This window comes from Anticarsia gemmatalis, chromosome 12, assembly GCF_050436995.1.
Source record: "Anticarsia gemmatalis isolate Benzon Research Colony breed Stoneville strain chromosome 12, ilAntGemm2 primary, whole genome shotgun sequence".
NCBI lineage: Eukaryota > Metazoa > Arthropoda > Insecta > Lepidoptera > Erebidae > Anticarsia > Anticarsia gemmatalis.
In genome coordinates this window covers 37841-56792 of record NC_134756.1, presented here as the reverse complement: position 1 = coordinate 56792, position 18952 = coordinate 37841, and the positions used below count along the sequence as shown (strand labels likewise).

The following is an 18952-nucleotide window of genomic DNA, read 5'->3' as shown; positions in this document are numbered from 1 at the left end:
ATAACAATATTTTAAATTGTAGCCCGAAGCATGTTAACGTGTCCGCTTGCCCAGTATATGATTATAGGATTGCCCCCAACTTCTGTTGCAATCCATTTTACAACATTCACCAAACTTATTTGCTTTCGTTTTATTATTTAAAAATGTAGGTAAATGGCAATCAAATTTTTTATGCAATATGTATCATATGACGGGATGACAGGTAAAATTAAATTATCTGTAATATCTTATGAATATAAAAATATGCTGGTTGACGCAGCACCCGCGCCGACCGTATCATCGTAGTTACCTTCATGATTTCGCGCGTGAAGAACTTTAGCGCGGTTCCATACGCGTACGTTACATAGCAAGTAGGTACACGGGCGCCGGCAGGAGCATGAGAAAAGAAGTAAGCACGAATGAAGGTAACGCACGGGTACGGACAGAAGAATAGGTCAAAGCGAAAAAGTTGTTAAAGTATTTGCATGCAGGTAGGTATTTTATTTTGAGAGTATCTAGGTCTAAGTGTGCTGCAACGAATGCAACAGCACGACAGGAGCGGAGCCGCACGGGTCGCCTAGTGCATAATAATAGGTAGGTATTTATTATCAAAATATTCTTGCTTTTCGGTAAATCGATAATTACATTTTATTTAAATGTTCATTAGGTAAGCGGCGGACCCGCGCGGCTGCCATTGTGCTAATTTAATTACAATCAACCTGTAGAAGGGTCAATTCTGTTCGCTGAATATCTTTGATAAGAAATACCGTTGAGGATATTAAGTAACAAAAGTTATGAGTACCGAAAATGTGACTGGATACTGGATAAGATTGAACAGAAACCTGGTTAAGTCATCCATTAGGTATCAAGGCAACATTTAGGAAACTTTTTATTAAGCGACTTCAAAAAGGAGGAGAGCTCAATATCCGGGCGATGCAACGATTACGTCGTGGTTTGTCAACCGATTTAAGTGATTCTTATATTGTTCGATGAGGAATAACAATATCAAATTATCAACTTCCAAGGTTCAACCCATTGCAAAATAAAATTGCATAATCACTTCAGTTTGTATATCAGCCTTGCCTTTCTTCCAACTATGTTGGAGTCGGCTTCTAGTCTCACCGGATGTAGCTGAATACCAGTATTTGACATCCAGCGGACCTGTCGGTCTCCACAACACAGTAACCTGGTTGTCAGACTTTCAAGCTTCTGACTACTACTACTACTAGGTACTGTAAGGACTGTCAAAGATCTTCGAGAATGCCACACCAGTGGACGACTCAGTTTACAGTTTACAAATAATAATCAGACACTTGGCATGCGCATCGCGCTCACAATATGAGCACAGTTAGCACTAAAACATACGCAACACAGGTACAATTAGCAAAATATTTTTTTGAATTCACTGAGATTACTTAGATTTCTTCAATATATTGGGACAATTTAATCAATATAATCAATAGTATCAATGTAATCAATAGCATGGATGTAGCCCATTCAATCAAGAATAAATAAACGCGTCGATCTTCGATAAAAACAAATGGTAAAAGTACCTTATATTCTTCCGTAGATCCTAGGTGGCGTCACGCCTCTTATAAACTGCAAATGCGACAACCATTTTGAACCCAACTAGAGATAGGCTCTAATGTCGCAGGCAATTCCAATAGAAATTAGAAAACATGATAGGAAATGTGCAAGTTCACCGTGTCGGTAACGAAGCCCTTACACCGCGTCATGCCCGGTGGTGCCCCGGCGGTGCCCCGGTGGTGCCCCGGCGGTGCCCCGGCGGTGCCCCGGCGGTGCCCCGGTCACGCCGCACGCGTCATGTACGCTGTTTCACATTCGGCTTAATAAGAAAGTCTTTACAACTACATGTGCTTCGCGACGATAATGGATAGTCACTATATACCTAACTATGATAAATAGATAATTTAATTCTGTAATCTAACGATCCTCAACTAATTTTGTCACGTCATATCAGTCAAGCGTGAGCCGGCGGCATCTAGCACAAGGGCTCATTACAAACCGTAGGCAGAACAACATTATTGAACCATCATTTTCTAAGAGATGATATGAACCATGTTTACCTACATTGAACAAAATATTATGATTCTGACGAACACAGAATCTTGCTCATTAGTCAGCTACACAAACAGCATATGAGATCATAATTCAAGTCCGTATTTCGAAATAGACTACGAGTATAATCTCCTCGAAATATAATACATTTCAAAAATTGTTAAAACCTTTATGTACGGACTCCCGATTGCCAAACGTGCAATTGCAAAGTCAAATATCTGCATTCTAAAAGACTTAATACACAGCGATAAGATAATCGCACGTCTAGCAATTTGTATATAAGTTGAGAATAGGAAAGAACCTGCACCACAGCACAACTAGTAGACAAAGATGAAGAGCTTGTTGATCGTGTTCGCACTCGCGGCGCTGGCGCTGGCCTATGAGCCGATAGAGAACAATTACCACGAGAATGTGGGCATCCCGGAGGCGGCACGCATCATGCAAGCCGAGCAGGCCATGGACTTCGACGGCAGCAGGATTGTCGGCGGCTCCGCGGCGAATGCTGGCGCATACCCTTTTCTGGTAAGTAGCTTTATCGTGTTTGTTACTCTACCTCAGCACATATAAAACGCGATATAAAGTCCTTAATTTCGAGAGGATTATTATTTTTTCATTGAGATCTAATAAATTACGTCATGTTTGTGGTACAGGGAGGACTATTGATCACGTTGACTAATGGCCGTCAATCAATATGCGGCTCGTCGCTGCTGACCAACACACGTTCCGTAACCGCTGCTCACTGCTGGAGGGACAGAAACAATCAGGCGCGTCAGTTCGTCGTGGTCCACGGATCTAACCGTCTCACATCCGGAGGAGTCCGCACCACTACCACTAGCGTGGTTATGCACGGCAGTTACAACACGGACAGCCTCGCCAACGACATCGCCATCATCAACCACAACCGTGTCGCATACAGCAGTCAGTATTATATAACAATAACACTATAATTGACTGCATGACGTCTCACTAACTACTGTTGTATGTTACAGATGTGATCCGCAACATCGGTCTGGCCGGCGGCAACAACAACTATGTCGGCTCGTGGGCCAACGCCGCCGGTTTCGGCAGAGACAACGGCGGTGAGTAACAAACAAACAAACAGCATGAACTCAGCCGGCCGCCTTGTTTCTTGACTCTCGGATAAAAATGAAATCAATATGTGTATGGTCATACAGGAAACACTGGGAACAAGAGGCACGTGAGGCTTCAAGTGATCACCAACGCCGAATGTCAGCGGACTTATGGCCGCAGCGTCATCGCCTCCACTCTGTGTACCAGCGGCGCTGGTGGAATCGGTACCTGCGGCGGAGACTCCGGCGGTCCTCTCGCTATCGGAAACACTTTGGTAAGAAGCACTACAATACCGTCCCTTATTATTGATCAGGGCGTTTATATTTAACTAGCTGACCCGCGCAACTTCGCTTGCGCCGCATAAGAGTCATAATGAGGTCATAATCTTACCCGTTTTTGTAACATTTTTCAATTATATTCCGCTCCTATTGATCATAGCGTGATGATATATATGATGATATGATGATGATGATATACCTATAACCTTCCTCAATAAATGGGCTATCTAACACTGAAACAATTTTTCAAATCGGACCGGTAGTTTCTGAGATTAGCGTGTTCAAACAAACAAACAAAAAAACAAACAAACTCTTCAGCTTTATAATATTAGTATAGATATTAAATTAGGCAAGTTTTGGTATAAATATTAAGCTAACTTATTTATTTGCCAACAGATCGGTGTGACATCCTTCGGACATCGCGATGGTTGCAACCGCGGTTTCCCGGCCGGTTTCGCACGAGTCACATCTTTCGCGTCATGGATCCGCGCCAGGATTTGAACATGACAACTACGCTATGTGATGCTTTAATTAACAAATAAAACAATGCATTAAAATTGTATTTCACTAAGTTGTCCTTACAATATTACATATTACTGGCGTCTAGTGTAGTAAGATCACCACAATCACCTGAATCATGTATTTAACACTTGCAATACTTCAATAGTACAAACATGTTATACCTATTATTGTGTACTAGCTGACCCGCGCAACTTCGCTTGCGTCACATAAGAGAGAATGGATCAGAATTTTCCCCGTTTTTGTAACACTTTTTACTGTTACTCTGCTCCTATTGGTCGTAGCGTGATGATATATAGCCTAAAGCCTTCCTCGATAAATGGGCTATCTAACACTGGAAGAATTTTTCAAATCGGACCAGTAGTTCCTGAGATTAGCGCGTTCAAACAAACAAACAAACAAACAATCAAACAAACAAACAAACAAACAAACAAACAAACAAACAAACAAACAAACAAACAAACTCTTCAGCTTTATAATATTAGTTAGAATAGATTAATAAAATACGAACATTATGTATTTGTAGAGTCGCACCGCGAAGTATGAATGAGCGTGTAAATATCGAATAGAATTTTGCAAGAACAAATGGAACAAAACGACAATACATGTTAAATTGTTTATTAGAGATTTTTATAGCGCTAAAGAATATCAATAGGATTTTTTGTCGTTCTGTATGTATTTGTACGTGTAATAGTAAGATATCACACATTTAAAATCTTATGAATTTACCTTTTATCGGAGAGCGGGATAATTATGTCATATTCATTTTTAACATAGAACAAATACTAAGTAACGCTGCATACTAGTGAGTGTGAGGCTGACAGCTGTGTGCGTAATCGTGTGTCTGTGTGGCGCGCGTAGGTACGCGGCGTGACGTCGAACGTCGCGGCCGGCCGCCGCCGGCGCGGTGTCGTTGGCCGCGCCGCGCGCGAACAGCTGAAAATGAAAAATGAAAAATGAAAAATATTTATTGCAGCAATAGACAAATACAAGTTTCTAAAATAAACACTTCACATTATTTCTATATCTAAAGCTGATACATTCTTAACGGTAGGAACAATATCTGGTGGTCTTCGTCCAAAAAACGGATTTAAAAAAAGCCTTAAATTGTGATCACAGCATTAAAAAGAACAAGCTTAAATCGATTTCTTAAAAAACACACAAAATGGCCAAAATCTCAAAAACTATGATACTTGTGCCACAGGTAAATTTTGATATTTAGATCAGTTGGGCTGTCGCCCATCCGCTGGCAAAGGATTATCCATTATTTACGCCACACCCTGTATACGTAAATATGAGTATATACATAAAATATAGGTAAATAAATCATAAATTCAATTGTGTTATATGTTTAGTGACCATATTATTATGTTCATTTATGTATATCAAATTTTTATTTTTAGAATTTCTTCAGTACTATTATAGTATGTCATTGTGGTTAACCATTTTGATATAATAGTTTTGGCTTCACGCAAAGACTTTTCTTTGATATTGCAGTGTTTGAGAACCGTATTATAAACATGGACTTTAGCAAATTGTCCAAAGCGCCGAGCAAACACTGTTTTAACTGCTGGTTTTGGGAGACGGAACATTCTTCGGTTGATTAACTCTTGGTACTCATTCGAGACTAGAACAATCTTGTGTACTAAGGTTGACATCTTGAGAATGTATAATTGTCTAACACTGAGTACGTTGCTGTCAGCATATACTAGAGTTGTAGGATACCGAAACGATTTTTTAAAAATCACTTTAAGAACAGACCTTTGCGCTTTTTCTACTAGAATGAGCAAGGACTTGGCAGCTCCACCCCAACATGTGATGCAATAAGTCAAAATAGATTGACAAATGGCAAAATACACCATTTTGAGAGTTTTTGTGTCTGCAATATTTCTGAGATGCTTAAAAATTCCAATCACCTTTCTAACGCGTGCTGATAGGGTCTCGATGTGTTTTTTAAACGTTAGTTTCTCATCTACAAATACGCCCAGATATTTTACAACAGTTTTCCTTTTTAAAGGTTCACAGTTGCAGATGGTGTCATTGCACACATGAATTTTGATAAGAGTATCAGAGGGGGAAGAAACATCTGTCTTATGAAAACAGATGTATTCGGTCTTACTAGTGTTTAGCGTCAGTAGATTATTTTCCAGCCATTCATAGATCTTTGCCAATCCAAGTTCTGCACGCGAAAGAGTTTCTGTCCAAGTATTTCCATTAAAAACTATTGCTGTGTCATCAGCGTAGCAGACTATTTCGGCCTTTTCCATTGGAACGTCATGAATGTCGTTGGGGTAGATTGTAAATAACGTTGGACCCAAAATACTGCCCTGTGGGACACCAAATGTCAGAAATTTTGGACTACTCAGAGACTTACCTATCTTCACGCACTGACTCCGTTCTGTGAGATAACTTTTAAACCAATTAGAGGCGACACCTCTCACTCCCACGTTATTGAGTTTTTTAAGAAGTATCGGAACGGAGACAGTATCGAACGCCTTCGCTAAATCAAGAAACACACCTACACAGCACTGTTTATTATCGAGATTGGAGGCTACTATTGATGTCAAAAGGGATACCGCATCTTCAGTGCATTTTTCTTTTTGGAAGCCGAATTGTCGAGGCGATATTAGATTTCGGGAAGCTAAGAAATTATTCAGTCTTTTATTAACTAGTTTCTCTAGCATTTTCGAGAAAACGTTTAACAAAGATATCGGCCTATAATTGCCGATGGAGTTTTTAGGGCCACTTTTATGTACTGGAATAACTGACGCTACTTTCCAAGCCTTAGGAAATGTACCAGTAGATAGGCTTTGATTAAATATGTGAGTGAGTGGAATGACAACAGCTTCTTTGATATATTTAAGTAGGGAGTTGGTTAGGCCATCAATACCGGGGGCTTTTTCGTTTTGTAATCCGGACATCAATTGTTGCACTTCATCGTGGTCTGTAGGTGTCATAAAAAGAGAGTCTGCGGCAACATTGTCGGGTTTAACTAAATTAGCAAGTTCATTTTCTGTAGTGTTCATTTTAGTCAAAATAGTGTTTGCAAGCCGAGGACCTACCGTGGAGAAATGATCATTACAGAGATCTAGAGACGATTGTACGGTATTATAGTCAGGCAGCAGCTTAGTTGGTTCCTTATTAAAAGAAGAAAAATTGCAAAATTGTTTGATGGACTGCCAAAGTTTTTTAGGATTTTTACGGTTATTATTTAGCTCTTGGTTTTCATACTGTAGTTTAAGTTTACGCAGGAGATTTACAAAAAAGTTTCGGTATCTAGTGTATGAAAGGCGCAGAACTTGGTTATTAGGTTCGAGTCTAGATCTATGATGTAGCCTATCCCAATGCTTCATGCATCTTATGAGCCCTGGGGTGATCCAGGGCTTAAGATTATGTTCAGCTCTACTTAAGTGGGCTTCGCGGGTATGTCTATCTACAATTTTGGTAAGGAGATCCATAAAAATATTAGTTGCTACGTTAACACTACTATGTTCAGTAACCATTGCCCAGTCTACATCTAATAGTTCTGCCTTAATTGCTTCGAAGTCTCGTCTTAATACAGTCCGACTAAGCTTTGGTATAGTAGGTTTGTTGAGATCTAATCCTATCATAACAGGGTAATGAATGTAGCTGATAGCGAATTTATACGTTGTTTTAATCCATTGCTGTTTTTTGTGAAAAACAGTAATATGACGGATTTTTTTTCATTTTCATGTTGCATTGTGTAGTATTAACGAAATAGTACCAAAAAAAATAAAAAAAACCGCATAAAAAAATCGGAAAAATTAAGAAAAGACCGATGAATATTTTCAACGCCATAAGCACCAGAATCGTGTCTAAAGTCATTTTTTTTCGTTTTCGGTAGGCTGTCTGTTACACCCTGTATATATTGAAAGACAATACAAATCGTTATCCAATTAATATATGGCATCTGGCATCTACCATAGAGTACAAGGAGTTTAGGTTCACCACATTTCTCCCCTCCTAGCCTCTTAGCTGTTCTGAATAAAAGATGCAGCCAACACCTGGTTGAGATGTCGGCGCCAGACATCGCCGTTGTCGGTGCGGATCTCATAATGAAGTCGGCCTAGACGTCTTGTGATAGTACCAAACTGCCAACGGTGCGAGGCACTCGTGTAGTCACGGGCCTGCACACGTTCGCCGACTCCCAACTGTCTGATCTTGATCTCTTGATGTTTTGATGTAGTTTCTTTATGGGTGTTTATAAACATGCAGTGTAATGCTGTTCGAACTTCTCTTCCAAACATTAACTGATAAGGTGTCTGACCATTCAAGTTTGGTGTCCGTCTGAGGCGAGTTTTTACCATCACAAGTTTCTCTTGAAGGTTACCCCTTTCTCCCTCTAAGCTTTGTAAGATTCTCTTGACTGTTTGTACGTATCGTTCAGCTTGTCCATTGGTTGCAGGGTGGTATGGAGCTGAGGTTTTGTGGGAAATCATACAGTCTTTTAAAAAAATTTCGAACTCTCCCGATACGAATTGTCGGCCATTGTCTGAGACAAGGAGTAGAGGTGTTCCAAAGGTGCGAAATAATTCTTTCAATTTTTGGATGCACCAAGAGCTTGTCGTTGTTTTGGTAGGTATAATCTCAGTCCATTTCGAAAATGCGTCTACAATTATTAAAAGATAGTATCCGTAAACAGGGCCGGCAAAATCAATATGAAGTCTTTGCCAGGGGCCCTTTGGGTGTTCCCAGTGGTGTAGTGGTGCTTTCTCTGGTTCATTTTGTTGTAATCTACATGTTCTACAGGACTTAACTTTCGTTTCGATATCATTGTCAATTCCTTTCCAGTATACAAAACTGCGGGCCAGTAGCTTCATCTTCACAATGCCCGGGTGACCGAGGTGTAGTTCGTCCAGCACTTGTTCGCGTAGTGTTTTTGGGATTAAGACTCGCGTTCCTCTTAGTATACATCCATCTTGTAAAGCAAATTCATTATCATTGTAACCGAGCGTTTTAAGTGATTGGCCAGTTTTTAATGCGAGTATTAATAAAAAATACTCTTTCGCTATGATATTTGGGTTGACATCAGTGGTATGTATTTGTTGAAGTTGAAAGCTGTAATTCTGGTCCATTTTGTTTGCCTTTGTGTTTTCTACTGGGAACCTGGATAGGTAATCTGCATTTGAGTTGTTAGGCGAAGTTCTGTATTCAATGTTGTAGTCAAATCCAGATAAGAAATGAGCGTAGTGGAATAATCGCATTGTACTCATTGCTGGTAACGTTTGATGAGGGTGGAAAATTATTGTCAGTGGTTTATGGTCTGTCACTAGGAGAAATTTTCTACCGTAACAATAATAAAAGAACTTCTTCAATCCCCAGTATATGGCAGTAGCTTCTTTGTCAATTTGGCTGTACTTCTTCTCGCTATCCGATAGTGTTCTGGAAGCGAATGCTATCGGTCTTTCTGATCCATCTGGGAGTCTATGTGATAGTACTGCTCCGATTCCCAGTGGAGATGCGTCTGTTGCAAGAACCAAGGGCCTCTTGGGATCAAAATGTAAAAGTACTCCTTCGCTTAGAATTTCTTTTTTAATGTGTATAAAGCTCTGTTCGCATTCTGTAGACCATCGAAAACTAGCTTCTTTCTTGAGTAAGTTGTTCAGTGGAAATTTTATTGATATTGTCACTACTTGGTTGTTCATTCGGAAGCATTGATGTATTTTCTGCTTTACTCATTTCAATAGATGTTGCAATCTGTGTCAGGTGTTTAAATGTACATACTGTTCGGTAATCGGTCTTGTAAAATTTTTGTACGTGCGTCGCTATCTTTCAATCCTCTTATGAGTTGAAGAGATAAAAAGCTTTCTGAAATGTTTTTCTGGCAGTGTTGACATTTAAATTCGCAGTTGGTAGTGAGCTTTTTTAAATCTGCGGCGTATTGCGCTACTGTTTCATCCGATTTTTGAGTTCTCGATATAAATTTATGTTGTAGAACCCATTTGCTAGGTTTTGGGTCTAAGTAGTCGTCAAGTGTTTCAGTAATTTCGTTAAATGTCTTATTTAATGGTTCGTCTGGTGCTGTTAAATCACATAATTTTTCATGGAGTTCTGGTGATAATGTAGACAGAAGAATATTTGTCTTCATATGGGACTCAGTAATTTCATTAAGTCTAAAGTACACTTCCAGACATTTTTTAAAATTATTGAATGTTTCTGATTCTTGTAAAGGATGAAATTGTATTTTTGGTATAATCTTATATTGGTATATTCTATGATGGTCTTCCTGTCGCTGACCTTGAATAATGGATTTTTTTTGTTAAAAGTTTTGATACTAAAATTGTGTGAATTCGTAGCCGTAATTTTGTTCGTGTAAATACGCGGTTTCATCGTTATCATCTATGGTTTTGTTCTCTATCTTCTCTTGTAACTCTCGCAGTGCTGTTATGGTGTCCTTCAAGGCTGCGGAGCGAGCGGTGATGTCCTCGTCAGACATCGTCGCCCTCTGTTCGATGTAGGTATCGAGTCTAGTGAGCATCCCACGTGGTGCTCCGTTTTTTACGTAGTTTTTCCATGTAGGTTCAGTTTTTCCTCGTCGCCAATATTGTGTATTAATAAAATACGAACATTATGTATTTGATATATACATTGACAGACAATACAATAGTGTTGCATATCGATAGTCCACTATCGATGGAAAATCGATAGTCTATCGATAGTTTAAGTAAAAGCAATAGTATCGATAGTCTATCGATAGTATCAACATGTGAGAATACTATCGATAGTATCGATAGCTATTTATGAGCAATACTATTGATTCTAATAATATTATCGATACTATCGATATTTTTGCGTTCAATACTATCGATACCATCGATAGTATTGTAAAATCGGCCTATAATAATCAAATATAATCGATATATCGAAACATGGCCAGCTATCGATGGTCCAAAACTGTCGATACCATCGATACTATCGATTGTTCTTTTTATTACTGGTAAGATTTTGCAATACTATCGATATTATCGATAGTATTGAACGTAAAACTATCGACAGTATCGATAGTATTGCCAGAATCAATAGTATTGCTCATATAGAGCTATCGATATTATCGATAGTATCGAAAGTATTGTTATATGTTGATACTATCGATAGTACTATCGATATCCTGATTAGTTTTCGAGGTCAACTATCGATAGTCAAACTATCGATGGTTCTGCAACACTACAATACAAATCGTTATCTAATTAATATATGGCATCTGGCATCTACCATAGAGTACAAGGAGTTTAGGTTCACCACACCTATCTTATGAACTAGCACTTAATTACGAGTACATAATGATTCAAATCCGTGGAGTATGCAACTGTGCATGGGTCGGAGAATTTAGCTAATTAAACGAAACTTTGCAAGCAACGTACGAGTGTAACGTGTCATCATTCATTTAAAGAATCAGTGCAATCGTGTGAAAATTGTTATCTGCGGGGCATACCACTATTTGTTAATGTTGTGCAATTAAAAGCTTATGTTATTATGCCTATTTATATCACCTTATCATTATAATTATAATGACAGTATCAAATTAAATAAGCTGTCCATCAGTAAATATAGGAAATTTAAAGTGTTCATTTATTCATGTGTGTAAGTGTTCATCATTACGAACACTTTTAAAAAGTTTCGTTTATTTAGATCTAATCTTAGAGTAATCTGACTCCATGCATAGTAGCATATCTACTCGACGGAATTAGAATGAGTGGAATGCAACGTCAGTGTATTAACGCGCTGGCCACGGGACGCCGCTGCACCGAGCACCGTGAACAAATCACTTGCTCCTTACCACTCAGTGTCCGACTGTTAGGCAAGGGATTATGTATTGTTCCGCTCACTGCTCGGTGTACCGTCAGTGGGTTAAGAAACCTCAGCGCGGACATTGCATAGGTGGTAGCCCTATTGGAGTATTTGAGCTGAAAGTCTCCGTGCTTTGTGGAGATTTCGTTAAATTAACCAATACCTATTAAATGCCTTCGGTAGGCTTGAACAACTTTTACATAATGTTCACCAGTATTCACCACAGACCGAAACGGGCTACCACGCTCTCCGAGTACGAGTTCGACACTAGCATGCCTTAAATAACTGTGTTAAAAACTGATCATGATGTTCCTTTCATTGTTAGAACTAGTGCCAAATTATGTGTAACGCGGCGGCGGCGGCACCAGCGGGTATCGTCTCCAAATAATACGACGATTGTACTAAAGTGTAGATGCGATAAAAACTGTGTGGTCACTGGTCATATTAGTGACTTCGATGCAAGGACTACCGTGCAAGTAATTCTAAATGACAGAAATCATTTTCAAACGTTGCATACGCCTGAACTGATCGTAAACAGCGGCCAAAATGAACAACGCTAGTCTGAGCACGCATTTCTTGCTTGCGTACCTCATCATCAGCAGCCTAGCCTTTCTTCTAACTACGTTCAAGTCGGCTTCCAGTCTTACCAAAATACAGCTGAATACCAGTATGTTACATGGAGCGACTGCCTATAGGACCTCCACAACTCGGCTCATAGGTCTCTGAAATCTAATTACGTGATTGAATCTCTATTACGTGATTGCGAATTTTTTTGAACAATCAAAATATAACCCCTGTAAGCTAAGCAAATGTTCCTGAAATATTGTAATGCCACCAAAAACATTCTGTAAAACCTCAAGTCTCGCAGCTCAGTCTCTGACCATCATCGTGACCAAGTCGATCTATTTGTTTTAAACGTAAAATATTTTTAATATTGGCATGATAATAACTTATGTAATAACTTAAGACAGAAGGTCCTTTAAGTAGAGGCGAATTGGATTAATCGACTTGGTATTATATAGATCTCACCACTTTTTACAGCAGAGAGACTGAGCTGCGAGACTTGAGGTTTTTACAGAATGTTTTTGGTGGCATCTTAATTCTATTTGTAGAACGAACATAAGTCCAATTTGTAAGGAAAGACGTTTTTTCTTATAATTCAACATATTTTCCAATGGGAATGTTGTTCAGTTTAACGGGCTAAACACCCTTACCCACCCTATACCTCCTCCTGTTTTGCCTCATATAGTATGTACCTATCTACATCTATTATTTATTATTATTTTCTAGTAATAATGATTCAGTAACTGCAAATGTAACCTTGTAATCTTATACATTTATATGGGATTACAAAGTTATTGTTGCAGTTGATTCATTTAGAAAACTGGACCGAAATGAGAAAATATTTAAATTTTTCCATAATTAAGACACTAAACCCTATTTGTATTCTAAATTTTAAGCTTCTAAGTCTGCTAGAAATACCTTAAACTTTGATGATCGGTGAGTCAGTGAGTCAGTGAATCAGTGAGTGACAAAATTCAAAATTTTAACAAGTTGTCATTCTTAAACTACTGGTTCAATTTGACTGAAACTTTAAATATGCCGTGTTTATACAATAACTGATTAGTTGCTGGCTAAATTCAGGCTTCTTATTTTATTAACAACGGTATACGGCCGTGCCGCTTTCTTTTTGGTCGACTTGCGGGGGCACTACCGTGCCCCCAGATAATCTCAAGTTGGCGAGTAATGGGCGACTAGCCTGTAAAATCCTACTAATAAATGCGAAAGTCTGTGAGAATATATGTATGTATGGATGTTTGTTACTCTTTCACGCAAATACTAGAGAACCAATTACGATGAAATTTGATATATGTATATGTTACTGTAAAAGCCCGAACTGTGGTAAATCCTAAGATTTTCCGGTAAAACCTAAGATTTACCAACTCTCAATGGTAAAAGTCCGAACAAGCCAGAGTTTAAAAACTATGTTACGATATATAAAAAAATCCTCCTACATAATTATGTTTATAACTATTTCACGGTGTAATTATATACTGTGACATTGTTATAAAGAAGGAGTTTTGGGCATAGCGACATGGGTAGGTTAGGTTAGAAGGCTAAGGTGGGAGCGAGCGAAGCGAAGCTCCCACCTTAGCCTTCGTGGTTATTTTTTTTTAACCACCCAGAAGGAGGAGCCCCGCGAAGCGGGGCTCCGGCGACATCTCGATATCATCAAGTGAATATAGGTAAAAGTTCGAAATAAAATAATTATTCGGACTTTTACCATTGCCAGTTGGTAAATCTTAGGTTATACCGGAAAATCTTAGGATTTACCACCGTTCGGGCTTTTACAGTAACATATAGATAGCTGAAGTTCCCGAGGGATCGGGATTTACACGGGAAGGGTGACCACGCAGATGAAGTCGCGGGCGGCCTCTAGTATATAATATAATTATGTGGCTAAAGTTTCGTGTGCTGGCTAAGCCCTGCAACATTGCCCAGTATTCTATACTTATTTGATAAACTGCTATAATATGTCTATCTGTTAAGTATAAAAGGGGTTATTATAAGATCGACGATTATATAATGGACAAGAAATCATGGGATTAGTTGCGCGTTCTACACAAATCAAGATTAAATATTTATATATGTATATATTCATCTTTGCATTGTATAAATATTAATCAGTAGTATTTTAACTCTGTAACAGAGAGGTATCACACGAGCCTCAGTGGCACTCGTTTTCTTTTCTTGATAGATATGGTGGGCTCCCACATGCCAAGGTTCGTCATGCTCACTAAAATGTCATTGCTTGCGGCGGCGTCGTGTGCCGGGTCACCCCCTTCCCTCTAATATGTGCGAAGGGGGTGATGGCTGGTCCATGCGTCATACTCGTGAACGGGTGCTGCTTGGGGTGACTGGTCGTCCTGGTTGTGGTGAATTTGCCAAATATTTTTTTTTAAGTAAATAAGTATTAATCGATATAATTCCTTGTGCCATAGTATGCTCTTGAGATGCCTCTTATGACTGCAATACTATCATGATCTAGGTAGATGCTCCCATCATGCTTCCAATACACTTGTTATGTTATTAGCACCCTTATATTGATTTAATTTATTTATATTATACCTATGTGTGTTCGGTAGTGTTGGTAGCAGCTCCTTACATCATCAAAAATTTATACCTAATAGAAAGATTGTTAAAATTAATTGGCGATTAAAAAGAGTGGCCTGGAGTTTCTTGCCAGCTCTTCTCATTGGCCCTACCTTCCGAACTGGCGGTAAATTCACTCTCTGTATCATTGACTATCATAAGTGTCAACATTTGACCTATATGAATAAATGATTTGATTTTGATTTTGATTTTGATTTTATAACCCAAAACAGTAAAAAAATGCGCTTATTAGATTGCAATAGGATAACTACGGAACCAGTCGGCAGTTTGACACGTACCTGGTCCCTTCTGCCACTTACATAAGATTTAACATTGTTGTACTATGCAAGTATTGCAAGTGTTAAATACATGATTCAGGTGATTGTGGTGCACAGAATTCAGTTTTCCAGGCTCGGTATTGCGCCTAAAGTGAAGTATTTAGTTATCTTACGACACGAGACGCCAGTAATATGTAATATTGTAAGGACAACTTAGTGAAGTACAATTTTAATGCATTGTTTTATTTGTTAATTAAAGCATCACATAGCGTAGTTGTCATGTTCAAATCCTGGCGCGGATCCATGACGCGAAAGATGTGACTCGTGCGAAACCGGCCGGGAAACCGCGGTTGCAACCATCGCGATGTCCGAAGGATGTCACACCGATCTGTTGGCAAATAAATAAGTTAGCTTAATATTTATACCAAAACTTGCCTAATTTAATATCTATACTAATATTATAAAGCTGAAGAGTTTGTTTGTTTTTTTGTTTGTTTGTTTGAACACGCTAATCTCAGAAACTACCGGTCCGATTTGAAAAATTGTTTCAGTGTTAGATAGCCCATTTATTGAGGAAGGTTATAGGTATATCATCATCATCATATCATCATATATATCATCACGCTATGATCAATAGGAGCGGAATATAATTGAAAAATGTTACAAAAACGGGTAAGATTATGACCTCATTATGACTCTTATGCGGCGCAAGCGAAGTTGCGCGGGTCAGCTAGTTAAATATAAACGCCCTGATCAATAATAAGGGACGGTATTGTAGTGCTTCTTACCAAAGTGTTTCCGATAGCGAGAGGACCGCCGGAGTCTCCGCCGCAGGTACCGATTCCACCAGCGCCGCTGGTACACAGAGTGGAGGCGATGACGCTGCGGCCATAAGTCCGCTGACATTCGGCGTTGGTGATCACTTGAAGCCTCACGTGCCTCTTGTTCCCAGTGTTTCCTGTATGACCATACACATATTGATTTCATTTTTATCCGAGAGTCAAGAAACAAGGCGGCCGGCTGAGTTCATGCTGTTTGTTTGTTTGTTACTCACCGCCGTTGTCTCTGCCGAAACCGGCGGCGTTGGCCCACGAGCCGACATAGTTGTTGTTGCCGCCGGCCAGACCGATGTTGCGGATCACATCTGTAACATACAACAGTAGTTAGTGAGACGTCATGCAGTCAATTATAGTGTTATTGTTATATAATACTGACTGCTGTATGCGACACGGTTGTGGTTGATGATGGCGATGTCGTTGGCGAGGCTGTCCGTGTTGTAACTGCCGTGCATAACCACGCTAGTGGTAGTGGTGCGGACTCCTCCGGATGTGAGACGGTTAGATCCGTGGACCACGACGAACTGACGCGCCTGATTGTTTCTGTCCCTCCAGCAGTGAGCAGCGGTTACGGAACGTGTGTTGGTCAGCAGCGACGAGCCGCATATTGATTGACGGCCATTAGTCAACGTGATCAATAGTCCTCCCTGTACCACAAACATGACGTAATTTATTAGATCTCAATGAAAAAATAATAATCCTCTCGAAATTAAGGACTTTATATCGCGTTTTATATGTGCTGAGGTAGAGTAACAAACACGATAAAGCTACTTACCAGAAAAGGGTATGCGCCAGCATTCGCCGCGGAGCCGCCGACAATCCTGCTGCCGTCGAAGTCCATGGCCTGCTCGGCTTGCATGATGCGTGCCGCCTCCGGGATGCCCACATTCTCGTGGTAATTGTTCTCTATCGGCTCATAGGCCAGCGCCAGCGCCGCGAGTGCGAACACGATCAACAAGCTCTTCATCTTTGTCTACTAGTTGTGCTGTGGTGCAGGTTCTTTCCTATTCTCAACTTATATACAAATTGCTAGACGTGCGATTATCTTATCGCTGTGTATTAAGTCTTTTAGAATGCAGATATTTGACTTTGCAATTGCACGTTTGGCAATCGGGAGTCCGTACATAAAGGTTTTAACAATTTTTGAAATGTATTATATTTCGAGGAGATTATACTCGTAGTCTATTTCGAAATACGGACTTGAATTATGATCTCATATGCTGTTTGTGTAGCTGACTAATGAGCAAGATTCTGTGTTCGTCAGAATCATAATATTTTGTTCAATGTAGGTAAACATGGTTCATATCATCTCTTAGAAAATGATGGTTCAATAATGTTGTTCTGCCTACGGTTTGTAATGAGCCCTTGTGCTAGATGCCGCCGGCTCACGCTTGACTGATATGACGTGACAAAATTAGTTGAGGATCGTTAGATTACAGAATTAAATTATCTATTTATCATAGTTAGGTATATAGTGACTATCCATTATCGTCGCGAAGCACATGTAGTTGTAAAGACTTTCTTATTAAGCCGAATGTGAAACAGCGTACATGACGCGTGCGGCGTGACCGGGGCACCGCCGGGGCACCGCCGGGGCACCGCCGGGGCACCACCGGGGCACCGCCGGGGCACCACCGGGCATGACGCGGTGTAAGGGCTTCGTTACCGACACGGTGAACTTGCACATTTCCTATCATGTTTTCTAATTTCTATTGGAATTGCCTGCGACATTAGAGCCTATCTCTAGTTGGGTTCAAAATGGTTGTCGCATTTGCAGTTTATAAGAGGCGTGACGCCACCTAGGATCTACGGAAGAATATAAGGTACTTTTACCATTTGTTTTTATCGAAGATCGACGCGTTTATTTATTCTTGATTGAATGGGCTACATCCATGCTATTGATTACATTGATACTATTGATTATATTGATTAAATTGTCCCAATATATTGAAGAAATCTAAGTAATCTCAGTGAATTCAAAAAAATATTTTGCTAATTGTACCTGTGTTGCGTATGTTTTAGTGCTAACTGTGCTCATATTGTGAGCGCGATGCGCATGCCAAGTGTCTGATTATTATTTGTAAACTGTAAACTGAGTCGTCCACTGGTGTGGCATTCTCGAAGATCTTTGACAGTCCTTACAGTACCTAGTAGTAGTAGTAGTCAGAAGCTTGAAAGTCTGACAACCAGGTTACTGTGTTGTGGAGACCGACAGGTCCGCTGGATGTCAAATACTGGTATTCAGCTACATCCGGTGAGACTAGAAGCCGACTCCAACATAGTTGGAAGAAAGGCAAGGCTGATATACAAACTGAAGTGATTATGCAATTTTATTTTGCAATGGGTTGAACCTTGGAAGTTGATAATTTGATATTGTTATTCCTCATCGAACAATATAAGAATCACTTAAATCGGTTGACAAACCACGACGTAATCGTTGCATCGCCCGGATATTGAGCTCTCCTCCTTTTTGAAGTCGCTTAATAAAAAGTTTCCTAAATGTTGCCTTGATACCTAATGGATGACTTAACCAGGTTTCTGTTCAATCTTATCCAGTATCCAGTCACATTTTCGGTACTCATAACTTTTGTTACTTAATATCCTCAACGGTATTTCTTATCAAAGATATTCAGCGAACAGAATTGACCCTTCTACAGGTTGATTGTAATTAAATTAGCACAATGGCAGCCGCGCGGGTCCGCCGCTTACCTAATGAACATTTAAATAAAATGTAATTATCGATTTACCGAAAAGCAAGAATATTTTGATAATAAATACCTACCTATTATTATGCACTAGGCGACCCGTGCGGCTCCGCTCCTGTCGTGCTGTTGCATTCGTTGCAGCACACTTAGACCTAGATACTCTCAAAATAAAATACCTACCTGCATGCAAATACTTTAACAACTTTTTCGCTTTGACCTATTCTTCTGTCCGTACCCGTGCGTTA

The 18952-nt window shown here is 39.7% G+C and overlaps 2 protein-coding genes across 2 annotated transcripts; one reads left to right on the top strand and one right to left on the bottom strand.

Moving 5' to 3' along the window:
* The first annotated feature begins 2363 nt into the window (after positions 1-2363).
* Positions 2364-3964, top strand: LOC142977213 (collagenase-like). Its single transcript, XM_076120971.1, has 5 exons — positions 2364-2580; positions 2709-2976; positions 3048-3137; positions 3234-3403; positions 3804-3964. The coding sequence occupies exons 1-5, from the start codon at positions 2389-2391 to the stop codon at positions 3906-3908; spliced, it is 825 nt and encodes a 274-aa protein (XP_075977086.1). The 5' UTR covers positions 2364-2388; the 3' UTR covers positions 3909-3964.
* Positions 3965-15393: 11429 nt separating this feature from the next.
* Positions 15394-16994, bottom strand: LOC142977212 (collagenase-like). The gene is made up of 5 exons (XM_076120970.1): positions 16778-16994; positions 16382-16649; positions 16221-16310; positions 15955-16124; positions 15394-15554 (listed from the first exon to the last, which is right to left on the bottom strand). The coding sequence occupies exons 1-5, from the start codon at positions 16967-16969 to the stop codon at positions 15450-15452; spliced, it is 825 nt and encodes a 274-aa protein (XP_075977085.1). The 5' UTR covers positions 16970-16994; the 3' UTR covers positions 15394-15449.
* Positions 16995-18952: the final 1958 nt, after the last annotated feature.

Excerpts from the sequence above, each read along its gene's own strand:
- LOC142977213 (XM_076120971.1), top strand. The coding sequence starts at position 2,389 with ATGAAGAGCTTGTTGATCGTGTTCGCACTCGCGGCGCTGGCGCTGGCC. Across the intron at positions 3,138-3,233 it reads TTTCGGCAGAGACAACGGCG|GAAACACTGGGAACAAGAGG; the intron begins GTGAGTAACAAA and ends ATGGTCATACAG. Across the intron at positions 3,404-3,803 it reads TCGCTATCGGAAACACTTTG|ATCGGTGTGACATCCTTCGG; the intron begins GTAAGAAGCACT and ends ATTTGCCAACAG.
- LOC142977212 (XM_076120970.1), bottom strand. The coding sequence starts at position 16,969 with ATGAAGAGCTTGTTGATCGTGTTCGCACTCGCGGCGCTGGCGCTGGCC. Across the intron at positions 16,650-16,777 it reads CTGGCGCATACCCTTTTCTG|GGAGGACTATTGATCACGTT; the intron begins GTAAGTAGCTTT and ends TTTGTGGTACAG. Across the intron at positions 15,555-15,954 it reads TCGCTATCGGAAACACTTTG|ATCGGTGTGACATCCTTCGG; the intron begins GTAAGAAGCACT and ends ATTTGCCAACAG.